Source organism: Lissotriton vulgaris, chromosome 9 (genome assembly GCF_964263255.1).
Source record: "Lissotriton vulgaris chromosome 9, aLisVul1.2, whole genome shotgun sequence".
Classification (NCBI taxonomy): domain Eukaryota; kingdom Metazoa; phylum Chordata; class Amphibia; order Caudata; family Salamandridae; genus Lissotriton; species Lissotriton vulgaris.
This window is the reverse complement of record NC_141697.1, coordinates 223,202,911-223,226,941: the sequence shown is the minus strand read 5'-3', so window position 1 is coordinate 223,226,941 and position 24,031 is coordinate 223,202,911. Positions and strand designations below refer to the sequence as shown.

Here is a 24,031-nt window from a genome sequence, read left to right as displayed (position 1 = left end):
CGTCTTCTAAACCAGAAGTACCCCTGCTCCGTCTTCTTTACCAGAACCTGAAAGGAATGAGACATACTAACCTTTGAGCTATAGCTCCTTATTATATCAAAGGACAACTGACCCGATTTACCATGAGTGCTTCTGCAAGAGAGCCCAGGAATATTGTAAAGGGTCACGGAGGACTCTGAGCAGGACGCCACTGTCTCAATAGTACTGGAAAAAAAAACTAAATGAAGACTTCCATGTGAGGGTTGCAAAGATTACTTTCGCTAATCGACGCAAAATTTGCGTCCCCTTCTCTGCAAATGGGATGGAACGGAGGAAACATAGTTCAGATCCACCAACAGTCGTGAGAGGAGGTATCCTCCCTTTCCCAACTGATCCAATCTCCAGCGGAAGCGGCTACAACTGACCAATCAGTCCTGCCACTAAAAGGTCTGTGGAACCAGAACCCGAAAATGCTTGCAACCACTGAATGTCCTTCGGGTGAATCTGCTACCCATTGCCATCTGGAGATACCAGAAGTACCCGTCAGCCCCTGTGCTCTTTTGCTATGGATGTACTCTGCAATGACCTGTGTGGGAAAGACCCGAAATGACTGGAGGAAAGGAAAAACTGTTTGATAGACGATGCTAAGTGCACCACTACTCAGACAACCGCCCGAAGGGGAACCGTCTGCATGCATAACATCGGAATGGGCTCCTTAGGAGCTCCCTAATTTGGAGCGTGTAAGACCTAGCTGAGCTGTGTAGTACTGAGATAACCCTGGAAGTTATAGCAGGAATAGGCCATTACATATTGTAACCCCGAGGGCAAATTGTTATCTGCAAAAGAAATCTGACGTCTGGAAAGGTGAGAGGCTAAAGCCTATGTCTGGGTTAAGACAACATACACATACATATAGATAAAATCAATTATCAACCTCACCAAGATTACCTTATCACCCGAAGATGAAATGATCCTAGGATTAGGATTATCCTATTGTCCGCCGTCGAACTTTAACTATGCGGATACTAGAATGGACTTCTATTGTTTCCTACGAAAGCTGAAATTGAGCAAATTCTTCCTTCTCCAACTAAAAAGAAAAAACAAATAGGGGCGCAGACTAGCCCCTCTTTGTTGGAGGCGGGAGATCGTCCAGTGTTTGAGGAAATTTGGGACTTACAACAGGAAGGAGAGACATCCAGGGACTTCCCTTTAGTTACATCAAGGGAAGATCATGTTGTAAGTTACAACCATTTCAAACCAAAGTCCACTTTTCAGCCGATTTTAACAAAAGACCATATCGATGTGCACCATGATTTAGTCACTAAAGAGCTTAAACAATTGTACATAAACACCAATAAGAAACATGAGGTTGCCAATAAAAAGAATCAATGCTACCACAATCTGATAAAAAAAACTGGAATCAGATAAGAATGTGATCGTCCGCCAGGCGGATAAAGGCAGCAATATAGTCCTTTGGCCACAAGATATGTACGTAGCAGAAGCAGAAAGACAAGTTCATGACACCTCTTGTTACAAAAAAAGCAATATGTTAGCTCTAAGAACTTCTTGGCAAGAACAAAGCTCAAAGTTAATGGCATGGAGGAGTGCCAAGTTGTTATCGAATGATGAGTACAAGTTTATGAAAAAAAGACCATCCGGTGATTCCAACGTTCTATTTGATGCTGAAGGTACACAAGGACATAACACCACCTGAACGCCCGATTATAACGGCTATAAATAGTTCAACGGAGAATAGATCACGCTATATAGACTTTTTTTCTTCAGGAATGGGTGAAATGTTTAAAATCATATGTGCAAGCCACTTCTGATTTTATCAGAAAATTGAACAATGTGGTCTGGGGCTCAAATTGTTTGCTGATAACACTCGATGTAACATCTCTGTATACCTCGATCAAACACTCTGATGGGATGCGAGCTGTAGAATTCTATTTAAATAAGCGACCAATGAATTTTACTGCACACAATAGGATGCTTCTATCTATGATCCAAATTTGCCTTGAACAGAACTTTTTCTTATTTAATAACCAAATGTACCAGCAGGTTAGAGGGGTCGCGATGGGGTCATGCTTCTCCCCGAGTCTAGCATGCCTCCACATGGGAGACTGGGAGGAGCAGGTCCTGGGTGGCACATTATTAGGAGAGATGCAGGAACATGTACTCTTATATTTAAGGTACATAGACGATCTGTTCATGATATGGCAAGGGTCTATGATGGAAGCTCAATCCTTTGTGGGGGGGAACTGAACAAAAACAACTTAAATTTGCAGTTTACTTCACATATAGATGACAAGTCAGTGGTGTTTCTTGATACTGAGGTTTACATTACAGATACTGGATTAGCCACTAAAATGCATAGAAAACCCACGGCTGGGAATACCATACTGCATGCTTCTAGTCAGCATCCCCACCACCTAATCAGCAGCATTCCCTTTGGGGAAATGTTGCAAATTAGGCGGATATGTAGCTCTCACATTGAGTGTCATAAAATACAGGAGGAAAGCAAGGCTCATTTTTTGTCCCGAGGCTACTCTGTAAAAACCATACAGCGGGAAATCAACAGATCATTAGCCATCACAAGAGAAGAAGCATTAGCAGTTAAGGACAAACCCAGTGTATCGCTAATCAAAGAAACAACCATCAAGCCCAGAGTTATTACAACTTTCAGTAAACAACACAAGGAGATTCGGCGAATCTTCTATAGAAATTGGAACTTAATAACAGGGGATCCTGTTATTGGTGAATTTGTGGTGAACAAACCGAATATCACATTCAGAAAGTCTATATCCATGTCAGATAGATTAGTCAGTAATTTTCTTGAGAACCCTATTTCTGACACCTGGGGCGCCCTCGGCGGTGGGTTTAAAAAGTGCGCTGTATGTAAAGCCTGTAAAAATGGGTGTAATAAAACCCAATATACGGTGCCTTTCAACAGTAAACCCATACTGATTAAGAAACGCATGTCATGCAGGACTGACTTTACAGTCTATGTGCTGCAGTGCCCGTGTGAGTTACGATATGTGGGCAGCACTCGATTGCCGGTGCACAAAAGGGTACTGCAGCACATTAGGGCGATTGTGGGCAAAGATCAGTCTTATCTGGTGGCCCGTCACTTCGAGAGTCTGCACAAAAGTGATTCATCAGGCGTGCAGTTCTTTGCTATTGATTGTGTAATGCCACTAAAGAGAGGGGGTGATAGAGATGCAAAGCTTCGACTGTTGGAAACCAGGTATATAATTGAACTGGACAGTAAGGCCCCACGAGGTCTTAATGCGAGTGAAGACTTATATACATGTCTCTAGTTCTTTAGTTGATGGATATACCTGATGTGATATATAAATAGCGAATTTAGACCACACTTTTTTGACTAGCATCACCCCCATTTTTATACCCATTATAATGTCTAACAATGTATGATTAGCAACTTTTACATCTAAGATGGTGTGTTAATCTGCAAAATCAAAAACGATCAACAATGATCAATAACCTCCTCCCACACCTTTGGAAGATAAGAAATGTTTTTTTAAATAAACGAGAATTAGAATTATTAAGTTAAATATTGCACTTTCATGCACTTATGTTTGGGGTTCATGAGGAGTATTGGTATTTGGAGCTTAGATGATTAAGATTGTTTTATACAATCTTTTTGTTTTCTTTAGTAAGGAATGGTGTCTATCAAATATACATCAACATGTCTCTAGGATGGCTGTTTTTATATGAAAAAAGTATAATTTATATCAAGTTTTGTTCTTGATAGAAATCATTTATATTGCTGAAGTTTGCACATTATATTTGCTGCTAGATTATCATCTGAAATTGAGGGTTATTTATTCTTAAAAGTAGACACTGTCTTTTATTATAAATAATGTATATATAATGAAATGTATAACAAAATGAATAAATATTTTTCTATATGCATTTCCCCTCTATTCCTGAGTTTTTTCTTATATGCAGTATCTTTTATTATATATAGGATGTTAACTTATTATTGCATATATTTGCACAGCACTTATATTGCACAGTCAGCGGTTGATCATGTTGTGAAGTTAATTGGGCACTGCGCCAATCATTTAATACAAACAGACACCTTCTCATTAATGTGAACAGTTTTGAACACTATAGAATTAATTGGGGAAGGCCAGCAACATTTGGCGCCACCCCTTTGTAGTCTGTGAGCTCCATGTAATGTAATGTGGGATTCTTGTAAAGCGCACTGTTACTCTACCTGAGTGTCCTGGCGCTGTAGACCGCTGGGGAACACGTCCTGGTTTTCCCTGTGAGATGGTCCCTTTCTGGGTATCTCCAGGGTGAAACCAGGCATCCCCGGCGTCTGTGGGGGGCCGTTGTAGAGATGAGGCAAGCTTAATGCCCAGAGTTACCGAGTGTGTTCCCTGGTTAGAGTGGCACTGAGGCGAGAATTATCGTGTCCGTTGACCCCTGTTCCAAGACCCTGCCGCGTCGGGAATTGAACCCTGGTCCCGGGCCGTTCTCTGCTTTCAGGTCTGCCGCCTCTAACCAGTGAGCCACACCTCTCCATAAGTACCCTCATCTCTTTCAGCAACGTATCATGTGATCAAGCCTCTGGCTAGAGGCGAAACGCGTCATGCGGATTTGCTTGGGTGTTATTCTGTAACTTGATGGAATAAAACACTGTTTGGCACAAGAATTCGGGTGCGATTTGTTAGTTCTGAAACCAGTCCAAGCCGAATGACTGGGATGAAGCAGCGCCGAGCGAAGCGAATGGAGAATATTTATATATATATATATATATCCCGCCAAACACGATTGGGAGGATGCCCTGTTCCCTTGAGGTAGCAATCACCTATTGAGTAATCTAGTGAGCACTAGAGAACTGAAGGGAGCCAGGAAGAAAAAGATCAACCATCTGCTCCGTCATCAGAACAGTCGCTAATGACTAAGGAAAAACTGGCGACAACTAGACGCCCTCCGGAATGCTACATGTTAAAAAATATTTGGAATATGAGGTAAAGTAAGTGATAAACCAGTAGCAATCCCTAAACGGTCCGTAAAGGACCGGCATTATGAAAGACCCTCCTAATCCCAGAGGGTGTGACCAAACACTAAAGACGTCTAGATATTATAGATGTGACCAGTGACGAAGCTGTCGCATAGGGACTCTGTCGCCCAGGGCCAGTGCATTCCGGACGTCAAAGTTGTCCATCTTTAGGAAAAGAGTTGAGTCTCTTGGAAGAGATGGCGCAGACGGTGTCATACAAACGCCTATCGCTGTTTGTGTCTGGCTATGAGTAGGAGTCAGTCCTGGCATCCTTGCCAGGTCTGAGTAAACCCTTTCTGTGATTTTTCACCACTAGCAAGACAAGAAGGAGATCGACGTCCACGGCGGACGACTCCTCCACCGTAACCAGGGTATCTAACCGCAGCGCCTAACTGTAAACTAGTGTGCCCTTGTCTAAGCCCCGTCGAACACGCGTGTGGATGCCCCAATATCCGTAGTGTTGAGTGAGGTAGGGAGAAAAATCATGCCCAGGGATTTGTGATTTAAGAATGATGATGGGCATCAATCAAGTGTTGGCATCCGGAGCTAGGGACTGTCATATCTGGGGCCCAGTTGACCTACTCAAGGACCTGAAGAACCAGAGCGTCAACAGAGTTATGTTAGGAGACTGGATCGCTCCTTTCGAATAGACCACATCCTCCTTATCTATCCCATCCATGCATTGCCAAAGGGTGTCCGTATTCAATATTGTAGTGCAAAGCACAGCGTAATGGAGGATTAGAGGGGGAGCTCCTCAGCAAAGCTGTAGTCAAATTATTCCAGCCTCAAGGGCATCAGAGTCATACTGAAATACTAGGAGCGTGCGCGCACTCCTAGAGGCCAGCCTATTGTTACAGCCGGGAAGGCGTACCAGGAAAAAACTGCTCCATGTGAAGCACAAGGTATTATGAACCTTGAAGCAAGCAGGGGACGCGAGCGACGTGCGTAGTCCAAAACCGCCCAACTGTAGCACAATTTGGGATACGCACACCGGAGCGTTAAGACTCGATAACCGCACTCGGCTACTAGGGGAAAGCCTTTGGCGGGGAAGCGCGAGACCGCGCAGTGATCAGCACAACCCTATGGAAGTAACCGGAGTAATGTTAATTCAGAAAACCATAATCACTGAAACCCATGATTTGAACACCTAAATTTTAGTAATAATGTAGACCTTAACCGCTGTCTCACAGTGACTCATTAATAGGTCCATAATGCAGGTAGCTCATCGGCACCAGCCCATACCCAAATGAACTATGGATTCAACCCAGATTTCTTGACTGGGGTGAGAGGTCAAAAAAGTTTAGCATTACATCCATCATCTTTTGTGTTTGCTATGTTTGCACTAAGTGGCCAAGGGAATGCCCAGAAGGGTGTCCCTCAAAACACACAAGATGATGTACAGAATGTTGCACAATGGCAAAACATTCACCCCCAGTCACAGATCTGGGTTTAATCCATCGTTATTTTGCTCACCAAGCCACCCCAGTTTAGACATGGCCATATGCAAATCAGTCTGTTTGTTAGTCGTTAGCTGATGCTTATGCTAAGCTAAGTTGGCAGTAATATAGAGTGCTAGTCTTGCTTGTTATAAGCATGCTGATTTAAAGCGCTCTGATACCTGCGGAGGATGTGAGCAGTTGTCTGGCTTCTGTCACGACTGCAGCAAGCTCCTGTCTAAGGGACCGCACACTCATCTGGTCTGTATATGCCCCGAATGTCAAACCGGCTGGCCAATACCCATACGACACCATGCCCTATACGCGCCCCCCTGCCCCCCGTAGCCATACATATGAATGGGAAGGTGTCCTGCAGATCTGTGCTGTGCTGTAGTGCCGCATAGGAGGTCCTCGGAAGCGTGGGTGTCAGTGGTGCGGCAGGTGCAGTCACACCGGGGACTTTCGGGGCCATCTGCACCACCCCTTTCACTACACAAACAGGTGGTTGGAGGGGTCACCTTCCTCATTTGCACTAGTGCTCACCGTGACACCCGACAGAACAAGCATTTCTAAACTATGCCATAGGATAAAAATGCAGCACATTATGTGTATCTTATTGTTCACTAGTGATATCTTGGAGTACTTGTGACATTTACAAAGCAGGTGTTCTCAGGCCACCTACTTTTAACCACTGGTGTTTTTAACACTTATAAAACTTGGCAATGCATAAAATCACCAAATTTAGTAAAACTTACACAATTCCATTCTTTTGTTACTTTAGACTTCAACAGAAACCAACAAAGCACCAAAATAATAATAGAAATTACACTAGTTGGACATTACAATTAATATAAATTAGAAATCATAAAAAACTTTCTAGCGATGTATCTGTCTGCGTCGTTTTTTTCCTACTCACACCCCGATATAGAGATTAAGCTGCATGTACAGAGTTAGCCAAACTGAATGTCATTTTTTGTGTACAAATTCTTTGAGTTTCTTACTCATTTTGTCTTCAAAATACCGCTATTCACGCACTTTCACATTTACATCTGCGTATACATTTAACAGCGTTAGGTATAATCACAAATGGACCTTCCGTATATGTAGATGAGTTTAATTTACTCCAGACGAATTTGCGCTGTTGAGCGAAGCGGGCTTTGGAATCAGCAAATCTCCTCCCTACTCTGAATGCACAAATCTTAAAATACAGGCGGCAGAAAGTATATATGACGAGAGTCCTATTCACAACAGTCGTCTGGAAGGCAGCACCCTCTGGCTCAAGTGGGAGTGCAAAATAGTTTTATGCAGGAGATAAAATAACCCTATCAGAAAAACCGCTATACATTTCATTGTAAATGTAATTGCCAGGAGGAAGTGTTACCCCGTGGTTGTGTGTTATTCGTTACGATATACTAGTTCTGAGTGTATCTTTGAGGTGAGCACGGATTGCCTGCCCCCTGTGTATGTTTGGTGAGAACACGTTTTTATTCCTGGTTGTGTGATTTACTGGTGGGCACAGGTAATCTTGCCCGCGTGTGTGTTGGTGGGGAGTTCAGACATGAATTCCGTGGGTATTGAAGCAATGAGCACAATTTACTATCCCGTTGTTCACTGTTGGTGGTCAGGAGCAGACCTTTGCCTGTGTTTCTGTGCTGGTGGTGAACACAGTTATGTTTTGCCGTGGATGGGTGGTGGTGGGTAGTGGCTAATCTGCTATTACCCCCGAAACTGGTCCCAGGATGCTGGTTTCGAGTTCAGGGAAGTCCTGGCTTGGCAGTTCGGACTGGACTACTCCCATGAGGCGAAGGTTCAAGACTGATTTGCATATAACTGTGTTTGAACTGGAATGGCATGGGGAGCAAAAAAAGGATGAATCGGCCCGGCTCTCCGTACTGAGGGTGCATGTTTGACAATGTTCAGCATTCCGTCCATCATCTTTTTGTATTGTATAGGAATACCCCTCCCCTCTCGTGACCACTTTCCATAGAACATATCCCACACACCTAGTGTGCATGTCTGCATAGGATTGGGAATAATCACTGCATGAAGACCTTCCATAGAAGAACATATCCCACAGAACCAGCGCCCGTGTCTGCACAGGCAAACTTTCCATGCTATGTGAAGTGCACTTCGAGGAAGACCTTTCAATCACAAGAACACAATCTCATCCCCGCATGAACATTTGAATGTGAACAACTCCCCAAAGCCCCCAGCTGGAGCTCAGCCATTATCAGAAGCTCGCCAGCTGCCCCGTCCGCGTGGCTGTCAGATAATTGATATCAAAGCACTGCGTTGAGAAGGATGCGTTCACGGCCCAGCCTGCTCTGGGGATAGTTCGTACAAGAGAATCATTCGGCGCCTCTTGAACAGTGAGAAATGGAACGAACATTGAGTGCTCCATATTAAGGCGCGTGGCCAAAACGCGCTGTGACACTCTGCAGTGACTTTCAGTCTCAGGGGTTTTTGCTAGGAAGACTCAGTACACGCACCTTGGAAATCCTAGGACGGCAGTGAGATACTACGGCCCACAGAGCGTGCTGTGTAGCCCCTGTGAAGTGCCAAAGTCAAACGTGTCACACCCGTGCAGTAAGAGAAGCATGGGGCGTGTGACTCCGTACAGTGTCAGGGCCCGCTCCATTAGCAGGGGGCTCTGTCCCCGCAGTACGGCGCCCCCTACTGCCACCGCTGTACTGTGTTCCCCTAGTCCCGTCACGCCAGTACAGTGCCAACGCTGTGCTGTGTTACATATCCCCAGGCATTGTCGTTTACTATGCTGTCACCAGTGTGCAGTCTCACCCCCGCAGCGTCAGTACCGTGCAGTGTCAGGAAGCGGATTAGAGGTAGGGTGGGGGCAGGACAGTGCACAGTGTCACATTTGTGCAGTTCAGAAAAAGGGGTGGTGATGGACAGAGTGTCTGAATTAAGCAGAACACTCGTACCCAGTCAACAGATCAGAGCTTGATCCATCACCGTTTTTAGCTCACTGCACCATCCCAGCTCAGAACCTGGCTACATGCAAATTAGTCTGTCCCTGGCCCAGTGCATCATGGGAACAGGGCAGACCAAACTACCAAGCCAAATATTTTACTGGGAAGGAAACAAGCTTCCGGGGACCGGTTTCTGGCATTACAGCCGTATTTGGCCCGGCTTGCTTGAATCCTGATGGTGCAATGAGCAAGGTACTCATGTCTGAGCATACCCTTCCACGCTTATGGTGGACAAAACGATTCAGAAAAAGGGGTGGTGATGGACAGAGTATCTGAATTAAGCAGAACACTCGTACCCAGTCAACAGATCAGGGCTTTATCCATCACCGTTTTTTAGCTCACTGCACTATCCCAGCTCAGAACCTGGCCACATGCAAATTAGTCTGTCCCTGGCCCAGTGCATCATGGGAACAGGGCAGACCAAACTACCAAGCCAATTCTTTTACTGGGAAGGAAACAAGCTTCCGGGGACCGGTTTCTGGCATTAAAGCCGTCTTCGGCCCGGCTTGCTTGAATCCTGATGGTGCAATGAGCAAGGGACTCATGTCTGAGCATACCCTTCCACGCTTATGGTGGACAAAACGATTCAGAAAAAGGGGTGGTGATGGACAGAGTATCTGAATTAAGCAGAACACTCGTACCCAGTCAACAGATCAGGGCTTGATCCATCACCGTTTTTTTAGCTCACTGCACCATCCCAGCTCAGAACCTGGCTACATGCAAATTAGTCTGTCCCTGGCCCAGTGCATCATGGGAACAGGGCAGACCAAACTACCAAGCCAATTCTTTTACTGGGATGGAAACAAGCCCTGATCTTTGGACTGGGTAAGAGTGGTCTGCTTAATTCAGACACTCTGTTCATCACCACCCCCTTTTCTGAATCATTTTGTCCACCATAAGCGTGGAAGGGTATACTCAGATGTGAGTCCCTTGCTCATTGCACCATGAGGATTCAAGCAAGCCGGGCCGAAGACGGCTGAAATGCCAGAAACCGGTCCCCGGTAGCTTGTTTCCTTCCCAGTATAAGAATTGGCTTGGTAGTTTGGTTTGCCCTGTTCCAATCATGCACTGGGACAGGAACAGACTAATTTGCATGTAGCCAGGTTCTGAGCTGGGATGGTGCAGTGACCTAAAAAACGGTGATGGATCAAGCCCTGATCTTTGGACTGGGTAAGAGTGGTCTGCTTAATTCAGACACTCTGTTCATCACCACCCCCTTTTCTGAATCATTTTGTCCACCATAAGCGTGGAAGGGTATACTCAGATGGTCTTGATGCCGAGGCCCTGGCCAATTACAGGCCAATCTCTCTTCTCCCGGTTTTGGCCAAGATCACCGAAAAACATGTTCATGGCGTCCTGTCGAACTTCCTGGAGGCTAACAATCTGCTCCATCCATCCCAATCCGGTTTCCGTCCGAACTTTAGCACGGAAACAGCGTTGGTGGAGGTCTCTGAGATCATCAGAGAGACCTTGGATGGGGGTGGCAAGGCCATGCTAGTCATGTTGGACCTGTCGGCGGCCTTCGACACCGTTCCCCATAAGGCGCTGCTTGCCAGGCTCCATGACATCGGCCTAAGGGGGACGGTGCTCAGATGGTTTACATCTTTCCTGGAGGGCCGCCGCCAGACGGTCTGGGTTTCCCAGAGCTCCGCCGAGATGCCGCCATTGGGTGTTGGGGTTCCACAGGGCTCGGTCTTGAGCCCGACATTATTTAACATCTTTATGTCCCCTCTGGCGGCCGAGGTGGAGGCTTACGGAGCCCAGATCGTGTCCTATGCCGATGACACACAACTCCTCTTCACATGTGAAAAAGATCAGACATTTGACGGGGAGAGAATCCGGGACTGCCTGGACAGGGTCTTCAGCTGGTTTCAGCAAAACTGTCTGAAGGCCAACTCCAGCAAGTCGGAGGTTTTGTTTTTCGGCTGTGCCTTTGATCCCGAGTGGCGGCAGTGGTGGCCGGCCGCCATGTGTCCTCCGGCACAATCATCCTTGGTTGCCAAGAACTTGGGTGTTAAGCTTGACAATAAACTCTCTCTGAAAACGCACATCCTTGGCCTGTCCGGCACCTGTTTCGGCATCCTCAGAATGCTCCGCAAGTTTCTACCCCTTCTGTCTGAGGAGCACAGACGGATTACAGTGCAGGCGCTCATCGGATCCAGGCTAGACTACGCTAACGCCCTTTTCTTAGGCCTCCCGGATTATTTGGTTCAGCGTCTGCAGGTGGCACAGAACTCGGCAGCCCGGGCAATCTTTGGTCTGCATAGACGAGCACGGGCTTCGGTGTTGCTGCAGACGCTCCACTGGCTTCCTATCCGGAAGCGGATTGTCTTTAAATCCTTGACGCTGGTGCACAAGGCTCTGTTTGGCTCAGGCGCAGGATACCTGAAGAAAAGAATAGCTTTCTATCGCCCAGCTCGTTCATTGCGTTCAGAATCCCTGTTCACTGCGGTGGTCCCACGCGTGAGGAAGGCCCGTATTGGGGGGGCGTTCTTTTAGCCTTAAGGCCTCCCAGCTGTGGAATGCGCTTCCATTGGCACTCCGCAGCACTCCCAACCTGCTTCAATTCAGGAAGAATTTGAAGACTTGGCTTTTTAATCATTCTGTTTAGGTGGGTTTTCTTTTCGTTTTTTTTTTTTTTTTTTTCTCTGGGGTTCTGTCTTATTTGTTATGTTGATTTGACACTGTAAGTTGCCTGTGGAAAGCGCCAGGACACTCTTTTAGAGTAGCTGTGCGCTATAAAAATGCACTGTAACATAACATAACATAACATAACATAACATGTGAGTCCCTTGCTCATTGCACCATCAGGATTCAAGCACGCCGGGCCGAAGACGGCTGAAATGCCAGAAACCGGTCCCCGGTAGCTTGTTTCCTTCCCAGTATAAGAATTGGCTTGGTAGTTTGGTTTGCCCTGTTCCCATCATGCACTGGGACAGGAACAGACTAATTTGCATGTAGCCAGGTTCTGAGCTGGGATGGTGCAGTGAGCTAAAAAACGGTGATGGATCAAGCCCTGATCTTTGGACTGGGTAAGAGTGGTCTGCTTAATTCAGACACTCTGTTCATCACCACCCCCTTTTCTGAAACATTTGTGCAGTGTCACTCAAGCACAATGTCACCCGTTGTCTGTCAATGCTGTGCAGTGAGACACCGCTGTGCTGTCAAAGCTGTGCAGTGTACCACCAGGGACTGTCACACCTGTGCAGTCTACCTTCCACGCTGCGTCACCCCAGTGAAGTCGTCGTCATGCAGTTACGCCCGTGCAATGTCATCAAAAGTTCTCTCACCACTGTACAGAGTAATTGGTGTGCAGTGTCACCACTGTGCAGTGCCAGGAAACGAAACGCACTGAGTAAGAGGCAGGGCAGGAGTGTCACACCTGTGCAGTGTAACAGCCATGCAGTATGCCCCCATGCAATGCCACCCAGCGTCTGTCATCAGCGACCAGTGTCAGTCCAAAGGAAACCCGGAATGTGTCACCGGCGTGCAACGTACCCCCAGTGCTGTGTCACCGCCGTGCAGTATAGGAGGCAGGGACACTGCATGAAGGCAGGGGGGCAGTATGAAGGCAGGGGGGCAGTATGAAGCGGCAGGGTGGGGCTCTTGGCCACAGGGCAGCAGGGGGTTAAATCACAAAAGGCTGTTGCGAAAGCAGCATTGCATACCATATACACGACACACAATGGCTGTACAGACCCAGGCGGCAGGTCTGTGTTTATTGGTCACAAGTTGCCAAGTTTTTATTACAGAGAAGTTTACGTCAAAAAGTCGGACCATATCTAGAGTACCTTGGAGGGATATGGAAGGAGAGGGCTGGGGAGAGGCCACAGAAGCGAGGGTGGAGCAGACTATAATGTGTGAAGAAATGCACTTGTTCCCTACTAGTGACATACAAACAATAACATTATTAAGCACGCTGCCTAATGTAAATCTGAAATGCGCTTTTTGACAACAAGTGACATACAATAACATTAATAAGCATGCGACCTAATGCAATTCTGAAATGCGCTGTTTACTAAGTAGTGAAAGTAAATAACATTAAAGGAGTCAAATTAAATAACAATAAATAAAATATAAAACATGCTTCCTGACTGTACGTGCATGCTTCTTCCATTTTCGGTCAGGTCTCATATTTGCAAAAGCGCGTGGTATAATGTAAATATAAAATACGCAGTTCGCAAAGTAGCAAAATTAATTATTAACAGCTTTATGTCTCTGCATTTTTGCTACGAGTCTTGCCAGTATGCTTTGTAATTTGAATCCAGCCGCATTCCAAGCTCAGACATGGGACGGAAAAAAAAACCATGGCTGTTTATCAGCGCCGTGATCCGGTCTGGCATGCCATGCTGTGGAGACAAGACCTGGCTGCGCGCACAACGTTATTCTATGGGGAAACGCTGCGCGCGGCCAGGTCTTGTCTCCCTTCGTTGTTCTCAGACTGCTGAGACGCAGACTATAGTTCTCTGGCGAGAACGTGCTTCGCGCGTTTCTAGCAGAGACCTAAAAAGGCAGCTCAGTGAAATAAAATATTTGCCTATGGTCACACAGTTGAGACCAGTGTATGGGTCCAGCCCATTACAGTTAGGTTGAATAAGATTATTCAGAGATCACTAGACCTGCAAGTTTGGTGACATTTTATACAGTTTGAGGTCTGAGAAGCCTGCATGAGATTGGCATCCAAGGACTCGCTCTCCACTGGATCTGCTGCTTTTTAATGGCTGGAACTCAATAGGTCAGATTGACACCTTACTGCTTGAAAGCCCACAAAATCACTGCAGAGTGCCTCAAGGTTTATCGCTCAGCCACACTCTTCAAGGCATACAATATCCATCTGGCCAACATCATCTATGCGCAGGCTAACATCCTGCCCTCGCTGACTACATGCAACTCATACTCTCCCTCTCAGATAAGGCACCCAACACAAGAAACAGGTTCACCACCTGAATGACTAAAGTCACTAACTGGATGTAAGCCAACTGTCAAGCTCAACACCAACAAGACAGAAGAAGCGATCCTCAGAAAGAACACCTCAGTACGAGATTTCAAATTAGTGGCTAGCCAAACCCCGACCCTCACCTACACAAGGAATCTCTGAATCATCATCATCGAATGCAAACTGGACATGACTACACAAGTCAACACCATCATGCATCTTGTTTCCCCACCCTGAAGATTTTAAGAAAGAGCTTCAGATGGCACCCAAGCAATACCACAAAAACAGACACTTACGCACTAGTCACTAGTAAGTTCACTATATGAACACCCTCTTCATCAGGATCACCAAGCAACTCACCAGAAGACTAAAAACCATCCAGAACTCTGCAGCCACATTCATCGCCAACCTTCAAGACAAAACTCACATCCCACCACACCTCATGGACCTCCACCAGCTTCCATAACACAAATGTGCTCATTTCACACACCTCAAACATGGATTCAAGACACTAATCAACTTGGGTCCCACCTATCTGAACACTTGCATCTTCTTTGACCAACCACCCACACACATTCACTCCTCAGGACACCAGAGGGAACACAACCAACACATGCAAAGAACCAGATCAGGAGTGCAGGTGTTCTCTTATGTCACTCCTAAAGCGTGGAACGGCCTTCCACGTCACATCAGAGCCACCTCCTCCTTATTTCTTGGAATTCCGTAAGAAGCTGAAGACCTGACTTTTCAATGAATCAACCTACCCTAGGCAGGGATAGGCACATACAACTGCTCAGTGCCAAGACAACAACCTTGCGAGTGATAGTGCAATTTATAAATACACAACACCTGAAATGTTTATACAATGTGCTAACCCTTTGGCAAAGTTGGCTAGCCCAAAATCCATAATGTCATTATAGGATTTAGGAAAATATCTTTGCCAAGCAGACCAAGATGTATGGGTGTGGCTGAAGCAGTTTTTACAGTAAAATCTCTTCACAAAGGTCAAGTGTGCATGCTTGAATAAGGTACTAGGGATCAATGTAGTGTCATTAAATAAATCATCTCCCTTTCAGAACAATTACACTTACGTAAAAAGACAATAATGCCATATGTCACCATCTGCTAGCCTGGTGTTTAAAAGCATCAACAGACAGTCGGATGGGTGTGTTCGGTCACGGCCAAAGCTAAACAACATTGTAATTAACTGAAAATTCGTGTGACCGCTCCTGTCCAGAGTCCCATTCACATGGCACCAAACTGAAATATAGAGGCACAACGTGCCAAACACTGTGATAGAAAGGAACAGAAAACATTCAACTGATGTAAATACGGCACATATCTAACACAAATCTCCAAACGTCACTTCGCTTCTATGCAAAAGCTAACTGCGATAAATGTTGACATAAATCATGCAAACAGTCTATTCAAAAGAGGCAGCAGCTGAAGTGTGACACCCGGTTATCTTGTTTCCCGGCGCACCGTGCTAATTAACTCAACACAGTAGTGTGGTTTCTATGCAGGCAAACACGGATGTGGGCCCAGGTGTACAGAGGTTTTCAGTATGCTATTTTCGCATTTAAAACATTTGCTATAAAATGTAAATAGATGCATGTTAATCAATATGGTTATTTTATTTTTCGTCTGTGAGAAGGAGCAGTGTGGGTCACCTGCTGTAGATTGTGTATGCACAATTTAGCTGCTTTGCCACCAGTCACACGTAAAACGATCAGAGCTAGAATGTAGCCAGCCCAGACATGCAGAATCTTTAACAGCAAGAGTGGTAGCACTGCCCTGGGTTTACGACAAAGAGGCACTGCAATTTGTTTTGGCATTTCTAATGTTAAAATATGAAGAGTTGGTGATCACAGATAAACAGGCCTCTCCGTTGGCAGCTTCTAGATCAGAAAGAAGGCTCAATATTTGAAACATCGAATATACAATACATTAAAACTAAATAATGAAAGAAATCACAGTTACCTGTTGGAGCTCCTTGGCATATAGGGAATCCTTCGCTTGAACTCCCACTACTGGAGCGTAATCATTCTCCCAAGGCAGTTTGTTTTTCCCTTTACCTGCGCTTAACACCCTCCTTGCACCAACGGTGGGATCAGGCAGCAGCAGTAGGTCATTGTAGGATCCGTGGCGCCGGAGGGCACTGTCACCGCTGGGAGTGTGAGCACTCTGAGTCCTACATCCTGACAGAAGCCAGTCTGAGTCCGCTCCTGGAAGAATGTGAGCACCTCTTCCATGAGCAGAGGTGGGTAGAGGGGTGGCATAGTCTACTAGACCTTGTGCATCAAGTTTGGGAAGGGTCTTTCTGGCTAGCCTTGCCTGGACTGCATGCATCACCCCATCCCCTTCCTCATTAAGTTCCACAATATCCACGGCCTTGAAGAGGCTGGCTTTATCTGAACCCATGGACGAGGCCAGCACAGCAAATGCCTCCAGCGCTGCATGGCGTACCTTTCGTTTAATATCCACAAGACAGGGGGCTATGTCCCTGGAGAGCTGAGGCAGGTTGAAATCTTCACTTGGGTAGGTGAGCAGAGCTGCAATTGTGATGTTCACAACCTCCTCCCTGACTCGGGATTGCTTGTGCTTCACATGCTCCAGCAATAGGCAGAGCACCTCCTGTGGTCCTACGACTTTCATTAGCTTCATGTAGGTCTTCATGTACTCCTGCCTGATGACTGCCTTGTTGTCCCCCAAGACTTTGACCGTGGCGGAGATGACGGGCCGCAGGTACTGTCCTGTGCTTTGACCAAGGTTGAGCACCAGCAGGTTGAGCACTTCCAGTGCACAGTGCAGGACTGTGAAGTTAGAGTCATCCATCAGGTTACACAAGAAGCTGAGGAGACCGAGGACACTGGAAGATGGAGCCAGGGCGGGCGAGAAGTCCTGTGCCTTGGCTTTCAGCTCCTCCATTGCACGTGTGCGTCCTTTGTAATCCTCAGGGTCCAGGAGAGCGTGGTATAGGTCCGGTGGAATGAGTCCAAATTTAAGGCAACTGTGTTCCTCGGAAAGAAGGCAAGCTCTGCTTTGGGGCCACTCGCCCCCCTGAATAGAATGCTTGTTCTTTTCTCTCGCGCTGCTCTGGTCCTGCGGGCTGCTACTTGGGGGTCCCCGCCTTCCCTGGACGGAAGGCCTGTTGGTAATTTCTAGAGCCGTCTCTCGCAGACTGCTCTTGTCCTTGGAGGTGAAGCCGTCTCTCGCCGCTGACCCCAGTCTCTGGGCGCCTCTCGTGTCAGTCTCCGGTTCGGCCAGGCTGCTGCATTTCCTTCTGGCATTGGGCGGGAGGCGCTGGATATAACTCTGGAAGACATCTGGGCCAACGTGCCGCTTTATGTGCCTAAGGGTGTCTAGGGCCAAGCCCGTGGGCTCCCCGTCGGGGGCACAGCTCATCCTCTTGGCCAAGCAGAGGGTCACCTCTCCAAGGTCCAGACCAACCAGGTCCGGGGTGAGAAGGCTCGGAAGGTGCAGGGCAACTGAGGTGCGGACACTGGGCTCGGGGCTTTCCAGACCGTGCTCCACCAGTGCTCGTAGTAAGTCCTGTGGTCGCAGGCTGTGTTTAAGGCACACTTGCAGCGCGTGCACCAACTCCCGCTGCAGCGCCTCGTTCTCCTCTGGCAGAGCCCGCAGAAGCTCGGGCAGAACAGCAAGACGCAGGGGTTCGAGGTCGGACTCGCCCCCCTCACACAGGGCACCCAGCAACTGCACACACAGCAGCCTGTGCTCTGGCCCGCAGTCTCGGAGAACCCGCGGCAGTGTCGAAAACAGGCCCGCGCGCTGCGAAAAGTCCAACCGGCCCCCGCGCTGGGCCGTGCGGGAGAGCAGAGCTCGCAAAGGCGACCCGCACTCCCGGGGGCTGCACAGGCGGCGCAGGATCACCTCATCCTCCTCCATGAGCTGCGCTGTGCGGGTGCGGCTGGAGGACGCGGGCTGTGGGCTGTTTCTCTCGGGGACCAGGGAAGCGTGGAGGCTACGTGGTTCAGGCAGAGGTGGGTGGGACGGGGGGCTGGTGAGACGACGCTGATGAGGGATCCGGGGGTGGCCCGGGATCAGGGGACTGGGAAGGCTCAGCTGCCGAGGTATCCGAGGGCTCGGGCTGGTGCGTTCATCACACATCAACATCTGGCCGCGGCCGGCGCCTCGCTCCTCATAGCCACTGAGCTGCCTGCGGTGGAAGGACTCGGGCACCGGCGTCACCACCACGGCGCTGCCGGCCGCTGCCATGAACAGGTCTCAGGCAGCACTACGTGGAAGCGGGAGCCGTCTACGGACACTCATCGCCCGGCTCTGACGTAACCGCCGTAGCCCCTTGCTCCTCCAATCCCATCAGTATGGGTTAGACCCGCGACCAAGCAGCTTCTACGTCATAGTAACCCGGGAATCGACGTCATAGCCTACAGCGACCACCTCGCCCCATAGTGCTTGAGAGGACGTAAAGGCACGGAGGTCACGTGCACAAACTAAACGCTTCCATGGTGACGCCTAGTGGGCGGTACATTCAGCCGGGGAGCGAAGCAGCACATTGACAAGAAATAAAAGAAGGACAACGTCGGTGATGAACTTCGTGTTAGAGCATGGGTACTATCAAACATTTTCCCAGGGGGGCCGCAAAGTTTGGTCTTTGGTGTCTGAAGGCCGTAGTGATGCTAGCGAGGGAGGGAATGGAGTGTTGTAAAGTTGGTGTAGGAGAAGCGAAGCATGTATATCTACTGGCTGAACTGAATTGCGCAATTTAAAACTAGAAAACGGGATAAAAACTAGAAAACGGGATACAACCTAGCTTCTCCGCCAGACCCAATTGTGCGACCCTGGGCAATTGTTCTCTTTCAATTTCCCTAATTTTCATGATCACATATAAAGGACCTTGTAGTAATGAAGATCCACACGTGGTAAAATTCAAGAACATTTATTCAGTTCAATTTATCATAGGTGCTCCCAGCTTGAAGGGATCATAACAACCAACATTCTACTGCTGCCTTCAGATGACAGCACGGGCCATACCAAGTGGGAGGGAGGCGAGGGGGGGGGGGGGGGGGGGGGACAGAAAGGAGTGGGAGGAACCAAAGGATAAGTTACAACACATCTTCCTCCCTAGAGAGACCACAATGGGATGGTGGAGGGGCAGGAGACAGCTAAAGATGAGAAGGGTGGAGAAAAGGAAAGAGCGGGGGAGAGAGTGGGATGGAGAGAGAAGGTAGGAGAGGGGAAGACAGGTGAACACAGTAGGGAGAGGTAACAACATAAGCGAAAAGAAACACAACAGTGGGTCCTGCGCAGAGGACCCTAGCCCAGGTTAAGCACCTGGGTTGGCCTGATAGGAGAAGCCAATAGCTTCTGCCAGAGCAGGCAGAAAACCCCTTAATAAATGTTAAACGGTCTATGCCAGGACGGGGTGGTTATGTCCAGAGACGGGAGGTTAGTTTCCTGAGACTATCTCTACTCTCCCCTCTTTCCTGCCAACCGTAAACAGGCTCTACAACCCCAACTTCCCGTCTTCCCTGACCACCCCCCTAAAAGGTTGCATACATCGTAGTCAAAATCTGCGTTTAATCCTACCACAGACGAATAGTTCTCATCCATTCTTAATTCACAAGAGGGTTACCTTGAACAATGTTAGTTCGATCAGTGTGGGCCCATCCCAAGGTCTGTCCCTTCCCCCAAAATGGAATAATGAACGTAACAACCAGAAGCGGTAGGGCCTACCGGTAACCTGAACTTGTGCTCACTCGCAAATCCAAAATGCAACAGAGCACCCCCTACGTATACTTCATGGTATGGGCAAAGATAGGAAGGGATGCCTACATAGTCTCTTCCTCTAATTCCTCAGAGTGCCCTTAGCCACAGCGATCCCTATCACTATTGTGCTCTAGCCCGCCATACTTGTACCACTTCACCACCCAGGCGGGTGAGCACAGCCTTATAATCCTTTTTCTTGGGAAATTTCCTGGACCATTTAACGCTGCGTCTACACCTGCTCATATATCCAGTTTCCTTATCATCATAATGATCAGCGTCGGGTCTAACATCAGTTCTCTTGGTGCACTCTGTACCCCTTGTAAATCCTTCGGTACGTGCCTCCTCAAAGACCAGTCTTTCCCCCAATTCCTTCAAACACGATCTACTGGAGAATGTGGCTGAGTCTTCTGTGTCTCTGAACACATATCCTCTCCCGCCTTTTGTAAGCATCCTGTTCCCTCCTAACGCTACTTTGGGGAGCGGGTATCTTATGTTATTGTGTGCCTCCTCACTTTCCTTCTCAGTCACTTCGCTATATAACCAGTCCAAGTACTCTCCTTGCTTGTTCCACTTTGATTCAATCAGACTCTGACCATCAACTCCTCCTGGGTCAAAGTCAACAGAACATTTCACCCTTGTCATAGGTTTGGACTCGGCCAGTGCAGTGGAACACCACGCTTCCTCAGCGTTGTGGTGGGTGTACTTGAAAAGGTCCTCCTCTGTCCTGGTGGGTTGTGTTACCGCACATGTTCCCTTATTAACAAGTTCTTTTATTCTCCTTCCAACTACATCCTCACTGATCTTTTCACCGAAACTTTTCCTTATATTTCCTTCCACATCTTTTCTCCAGGATGTATTTTGATTTCTTTTGAATCTGTCAACTGCTGCTTCTCTTATCTGCTCCTTCCTCCAAACAGCCCTGGTCCCTCCAACACCGTCCATGGATAATGGTGTTCTCACCCTCAACATCTCCAACTTGGTAATTTGTCTACTTTTGATTATAGTCAGCCTACCCATAGGTTCTGAACTTTTAGGAATTTGCTTTATTCTTAATTTCATTTGTTCATCCCCTCCTAGTGCGGAGAACTTTTCTTCCGAAATATACACTTTACTCCATGTACTTCTCTCCCTGTAACTCAAATTCATCTCTCTCCTTCCAAACAAAATATTGCCTTTACCAGTGTATGTTTCCAGGGACGTGTCAGCTTCTTCCAATTTATTCCCTAGTGCTTTAGCTAATTTACTCTTCCATATTCTTTTGCTTACTACTGTACAATGTGACCCTGAGTCACCGTTAATGTCAATATCTACTCCACCTATATTGATGGTATACTCGTGTTCAGTTTCACACTTGTTCACTACCATTTTGATATCTCCATCTTCTCTGTGTATTTTGTTCCTTTGTGCCTCTCCATTCATTACTTGCTTATAATGTTCATCTAAAACATGCATGACATTCTCAAATGCATTCCTGTCTGTTCCCTTATAGATTTTCTTTTCTATGTCATAGTACACTTTCCGTCCTACTGCTCCCAAACTGTGTAACAGTATTCCTACCTTTTCCTCTGGTTTTAAAGGTTCACCCTCCTCGTAAAAAATTGATATATAATTGTAAAAATTTTCCTTCCACACTACCCAATCTGCAATATTAGCATCCTCTCCTTTCATAAATGGCTCAGGTGGCAGTAATTTCAACATCATGTTTTTATCCATGTTACTATCGCAATACCAAAACGTATGCAATTATATTTTCCTCTATGTTTTCTCAGTACAGTAAATTCTTCCTGTTTTATATATATGATCAGCATACAGGATACAGTCTTTGAACTCTTACTATAGAATTTCCATGTGGCCGGCTATGGATGATTAGCTTAGTTCAGTTGTTCCTTATCACACTATTAAGCACAGTTCATATTCTTCTCTCCTAGCTCATTTAGATTATTTTCCTCGAAAATTTTACTTTGAAGTGGATGTTCAGACTTTTCACTTACTTGGGTGAATTTTCCTTAAAATTTCCTTCTATATGCCAATTTTTTGTGTATCAAGTAAACTTTTCCCCAAAACACTTTTTTTTTTTCTGAAGTGCTGCTCATGAGTTCCACCCAAGAAGGTATAAATCTTATACACTCTTGTTTTCTCTAAACACGTTTTAATAGTTTATCCTTTGCTGAACCACTCGATTATATTATTGCCAGGAATTCACTTGTGAAGGTGCAATAGCGGCCATCAACAGTAAGGTGGCGCCCTTACATGAAGTGCGTCTCTCTCCCTTTCGCGCCACAACGCTGAGGAAAGAGCTGCGCTCGTTGAGCGCCGCCAGAAACTGTTAACCGTGTTTACTTCAAGTTCCCGAAACTGCTGCTTCAAGGTAAGCCAATTATATCTTTTAAATCATTCAGAAGAAGTGTTACAAGAGCAGTCGACATGCGCTGATGCTGATTAACTGCTATAGTGTAGTTGAGTTTCTTCGCTTCATGCTGAGGAGAGTCACACTACTACATTTAGGCAGTTTACACATCCGAGATATTCCGCCGCTCTACATGCGCCACACTTTCCCTCAAAACACGGCTGAATAGTCATGCGCTGCTCTTATTAAAAACTCATAAATCCAAGCATGGACACTGTGGAGGATTTCACTTTACTCGCTAAGCTACCTCATACAGCACAAACGAGGTAACGCTGTTTCAAATATTCGTCAATATCTCCTCCTCCTATCTCAGTGATTCCTTTACCTTGCTCAAGTCTTTTTAATTGCTCAATCTTGCTTTCCCACTTTACCTCAAGATTTATACAAATATTAATGATCACTGCCACTTTCTATTCCTCCACTTGCCATTAAATTCTAAACAGGACTTTATCCCTCCTTACCGAAGTATTTTCATGTGGTCTCTTGGTCAAATTGGCTGCAAAGCGGCAGTGCGTTATCACATTTGCTATTGGGTTTGCGCTGGAGGTATGAAGAGAATCTCGCCCCACACACTTAAACCTTAAAACGTTTTCTTTGGCTGCACTCTGGAGATCTGAGGAGAAATTTCACTTCCAGCGCCGTTTGCGCTGATTCACATCAAATTCAAATGCGGTTACAGAGAACACTCCGTCCCCTTCCTCGCTCACACCAAGGCTCTTCACATTCGTTTTGCGCAGACTCCAGTATTAAGCAACACAGATTCCTTATCATCACCTCCGGTTTTCTCACGATAAATCCAAGTTCACTTTATTCACCGGTAACGCTCCTTATGCAACACAAGCAAGGCTCAATTCATCAACTTCAAAACGCGGTGACAGAGATTTAAATTCGTTCCCTTTTCCGCTCCAATCTCCTCACTCAGCTTAAACTGCTCACCTCACGGACTTGCGCTTCTTCCAGTGTTCATCAACTTGGGTCTTACTTCTTTTTAATTTTTCAGTTTCCTTAGAACGCCCAAGGTAAGTCATCAATTCATTTCCTAATATTTTCCTTTTCCTCGTCCAAGCTCATACCATTCCAGGGGAGAGACACCACACTGACCCTGGCTCAGCTCCGTTTCCTCCGTCGCCAAAATTGTAGTAATGAAGATCCACACGTGGTAAAATTCAAGAACATTTATTCAGTTCTATTTATCATAGGTGCTCCCAGCTTGACGGGATCATAACAACCAACATTCTACTGCTGCCTTCAGATGACAGCACAGGCCATACCAAGTGGGAGGGAGGCGAGGGGCGGGGGGGGGCAGGAAGGAGTGGGAGGAACTAAAGGATAAGTTACAACAGACCTCAAAATAATTACTTCTCGATGCGCGCTGTAGAAAACCATCCCATGTGCCTGGATGGCATTGTTGTCTGGGGGGTGGGGAGGGTTTTGGGGTGAGCATGAATGTTTCTAAATTCATGTTTGAAAACGAAACTTTAAAAAAAATACTTCTGAATGCAC

The 24,031-nt window shown here is 46.8% G+C and overlaps 1 protein-coding gene across 1 annotated transcript in view; it reads right to left on the bottom strand.

Moving 5' to 3' along the window:
* TOGARAM1 (TOG array regulator of axonemal microtubules 1) overlaps nucleotides 1-18,810 on the bottom strand; it is an 871,068-nt gene extending 852,258 nt beyond the window's left edge. The window contains exon 1 of the mRNA XM_086937344.1: nucleotides 16,354-18,810. Within this exon, the coding sequence (XP_086793470.1) occupies nucleotides 16,354-18,609 (2,256 nt within the window). The 5' untranslated portion in view covers nucleotides 18,610-18,810. The remainder of the gene's footprint in view (nucleotides 1-16,353) is intronic.
* Between the last annotated feature and the right edge of the window lie 5,221 nt (nucleotides 18,811-24,031).